We start from the raw sequence: 3,622 nt of genomic DNA, 5'->3' as shown, positions 1-3,622 counted from the left end.
CCCCTGCCAAGCATCCCCTTCCTCCTGCCGCAGGTACATGTGCTCCCTCTCCCTCTTCCACTACTCGGAGTACCTGGTGACGGCCATCAACAACCCGCGCAGCCTCTCGCTGGACTCCTTCCTACTCAACCACAGCTTCGAGTACAACCTGGCTGCCCTCTCCTCCTGGGTGGAGTTCACGCTGGAGAAGCTTCTCTTCCCAGGTCGGCTGCCCTGCCCCTCCCTGGTGCCTGTCCTCCTGCCTGCCGTCCCCTGTCTCTGCCCGGTAGCGCTGGGCGCGTGTGGTCCCCCCTCACGCCCACCCGTTTGGTATCAAGGTGCTGGTGCCTCCAGCTTAGCTAACCCGTGCTGGCAGCAGAGCAGGGCTTTGGCGTGGCCTTAATCTCTCTCTGCTCAAAGCCTCTCAGTTTCGGTCACGGGGGGGGGTGTCCCCTCGCTCTGTCACACCAGGCCGCCTTTGCTGTGTGGCAGGACACTGCCTGCGTCTTTCGAGCCGCTTTGGCGGTGCCAAGAGCGACACTTTGGTTACATCTGGGCATCAGCTTTTGACCTGGTATAAAATCAAACTTGCAAAAGCTGTTGCTGATTGCCTAACCTGGGGTACTTCTTTTTTTCTGGGGGAGTGGAGATGTTCTCCTTCCCCCGCCTCGCAACAGCAGGGTGGGCTGCGGAGCTCCCCGTGCCCGCTTGGCTGTGCGTGACGTCGGCTTTACACCGTGAAGCTGGGCTCTGCCCCGGCACCGTGAGGACATACAGATGCGGCCGGGGTAACTCCATGGCAGGGGATGCTAGTTTTATTTGCATTGGTGACAAGAAGGCTTGGCTGTATTTTACACCTTGTTGTGCTTTGAGGTTGGGGGTGGGGGGAAAGCCGACCGCCGTCAGCCCCATATGGTCTGTGCAACCCTGTCGTGACCCGTCCTTGTTCGCTTGCAGAGCTGAAGCAGATCACCTGGCTGAGTACGGTGGGGTTGCTGATGGTGATCTTTGGGGACTGCCTGAGGAAAGCAGCCATGCTCACAGCTGGCTCCAACTTCAACCACATTGTTCAGAACGAGAAATCCGATACTCACACTCTGGTGACGAGTGGGGTGTATGGGTGGTTCCGGCACCCCTCTTACGTGGGATGGTTTTACTGGAGTATTGGGACACAGGTACTGTATACAGCGTGCTTACATTCTTTCTTATAACCCGTGTCTGTCTTCTTAATGCTGCCCCGTGCCTGTAAGGGGATGCAAACCACCAGCAGGAGTGGTCTGGGTGTGGATTTTGATGCCTTCTGCCTCCCACTGGCATGCCGGGGGGCAGGGCAGGAAACCCCAAGTGATCTTTGGGAAGACCATACCACACCACCTTCGTTTTCTGTTTGCGTTAAGCAGGGGTGGCGGGGTTGGGATTTGAACTGGAAGGCCCTCAGAGGCTCAGGGTGTGATCCACAAGTGTCCAGAGTTTCCTTGCGTCCCTATGGCCAAAATGCCTTCTGGAGGCACTTGGAATCAACCCCGCTCCTGCCAAATATCAGTCCTGTGCTGGATGGCAAAGCAGACTTTCTGAGGGTGTCCAGGGCCCTGGCCAGAGGGTAAACTGGAAGCCAGCTGCGGTTGAGCTGTGACTTGGCGCTGCCTTAGTCGGGCTCCTCTTGTGAGTGGCTTTGGGTTGCATTGCTCTGGAGAGGGACCATGAAGTCTGCGTGTGGAGCGTTGCAGCCATGCACAGGCTCTGGAGCTGGGGCACCGCTCCGAGCTGGGGCACCAGGAGCCGGCGGCTGCCCGCAGGCCGCGTTCTCCATGAACACTGATTTCTCACCAGATTGAAATGCCGCAAAAGGCACCGGGATCTTTTAATTGGCGAGTGTTTAGGCCTTCTGGCAAATGTAAGGAAGGGTGATTAGCAACATGGGGGACAGCCTCAGTGTCTGGAGGAGGCTAACGGCGGTGTCCGTCCGCAGGTGTTGCTCTGCAATCCCATCTGTGTGGTGGGCTACGCGCTGGCGTCCTGGCGCTTCTTCAGGGAGCGGATCGAGGAGGAGGAGATCACGCTCATTCACTTCTTCGGAGAAGAGTACCTGGAATACAAACGGAAGGTGCCGTCGGGCCTCCCTTTTATTAAAGGAGTCAAAGTGGAACTGTAACACAGGTGAAAACCAGACGGTGCTGAGTGAACGCCCGGCTCCAGGCGCCACAGGGCGGGGGACGATGCGTGGTGCCGGGAGTAGCCGTTGGCATTTCCCGACTGCCCACGAGGGGCTGGCGAAGGGCTGTAGAGCTCGGTGGCCTGCCACGTCTCTAGCAGATCAGAAGCTCGTTCGCCCTCCTTGGGATAAGTCCTTCGTTGCACATTCAGGGATCTTCCAGATAACTCAGCCTGTAGTGACCCTAAAGAGAACAGAACCCTCCTGCCTGCAGTAGCTGAATCTGAAACGCCTCCGGACTCATTCTTCTGGAGAACAGCTCTGTCTCTGCCCCGAGCAGGAAAGGCAGCGGATCGTTCCGATGACGTAATTTGATTTTAAAGCTTTTTGACCTTGCGAGCCGGGCCGAGCGGCTTTAATCTCTTGAGGTTGATTCTGCAAGCCGGCGCTCGGGCAGCTCGCCGGAGCAGGCCTCTAGCTCTCCGCTCCTCGGGTGTAGGGCCTACTCACCCTCTGCTTGCCGGAGAGCCAGCAGCGCGACAGCCATCAGTTCTCTCCCAGGCGTTTGTCCTCACAGGGAGGACTCTTCCGCTCTGGGTTGCGAGCGAGTCACCGTTTCAGCCGCTGCCTTCCTGCGCCGCTCCGCCACCACCTCTGTTCCCTCTTCCTGCTTCCAAATCACGCTGCTTCCTATCCTGCCAGGCCGCTTCCGTCCTGCAGAGATCCTGGGATTTTGGGTTGGGGAAAAACCTGCGGCTGCCGGGCTTGCCAAGGGCTTTAGCGCTCGAGATCCTTGCCTGCTGTTTTGGGTGAAACCCGGGATGTCGGTGCGACCAGGAGGTGCTTGTAGGGGAATTCTCCCAATGGGGGAGAAAGTGTGGCTAGCTAACGCTATTTTAAACGTTACCATTTTGGAAATGGTTCCTACCGGAGCTTTGCGGTATAACTTACCCTGTCGTTATATACCAAAGAGGTTCACCGTTTTCTTGAGTTTCACGTTATTCTTCCTAGCTGGGATGGAAATGAGTCGCTTGCCAGGTCAGGCTCCGGGCTTGCCACAGTCCTTGGCAAAGGTGCCATGATATGGCTCAGGAATGGGGGTGCTGGTGGGAATTGCTGTGCGTTTGGGTTTCTTGGGGGTTCTTTTATAAAAAAAAAAAAAGCCAAACACCAAGAAAAAAATATTTCCAACTTCTGTCTGGTGGTTCTTTGGAGATCCCTCGAGGTGACATCACCAACACTGAGGTGACCAACCTCATCCCCTTGAGGTGACAACCGAAACCCCTTCCATTCGTAATTCCTGGCGGGTTTTCCCTACGCTCCAATGTCGCCTTGAAGCGCAACTGTGACTTGCAGCCGCGGAAACGGGCCGAAATCTCAGTCTCCTCGCCTAACCGGCGCTGTGTCTGTGTCGCGTGCCGGGGTGTTCTGCACGGAGCGGCGGCTCCGCGCCCTCGCTGGCCGTTTGTCTTTTACTGAGCGCTTTTATGG

General features: G+C 57.1%; 1 protein-coding gene across 1 annotated transcript; it reads left to right on the top strand.

Moving 5' to 3' along the window:
• The first annotated feature begins 35 nt into the window (after positions 1-35).
• On the top strand, positions 36-2,157 carry ICMT (isoprenylcysteine carboxyl methyltransferase). Its single transcript, XM_010151661.1, has 3 exons — positions 36-203; positions 937-1,154; positions 1,949-2,157. The coding sequence occupies exons 1-3, from the start codon at positions 38-40 to the stop codon at positions 2,129-2,131; spliced, it is 567 nt and encodes a 188-aa protein (XP_010149963.1). The 5' UTR covers positions 36-37; the 3' UTR covers positions 2,132-2,157.
• Positions 2,158-3,622: the final 1,465 nt, after the last annotated feature.

This window comes from Eurypyga helias, unplaced genomic scaffold, assembly GCF_000690775.1.
Source record: "Eurypyga helias isolate BGI_N326 unplaced genomic scaffold, ASM69077v1 scaffold48045, whole genome shotgun sequence".
NCBI classification, from domain to species: domain Eukaryota; kingdom Metazoa; phylum Chordata; class Aves; order Eurypygiformes; family Eurypygidae; genus Eurypyga; species Eurypyga helias.
The sequence above is the reverse complement of the archived record's forward strand: the minus strand, read 5'-3'. Positions and strand labels throughout refer to the sequence as shown.

Bases quoted from the DNA above. Each gene is read 5' to 3' on its own strand.
- ICMT (XM_010151661.1), top strand. From the start codon at position 38: ATGTGCTCCCTCTCCCTCTTCCACTACTCGGAGTACCTGGTGACGGCC. The intron at 204-936 runs GTCGGCTGCCCT...GTTCGCTTGCAG, and splicing joins GGAGAAGCTTCTCTTCCCAG to AGCTGAAGCAGATCACCTGG. The intron at 1,155-1,948 runs GTACTGTATACA...GTCCGTCCGCAG, and splicing joins ACTGGAGTATTGGGACACAG to GTGTTGCTCTGCAATCCCAT.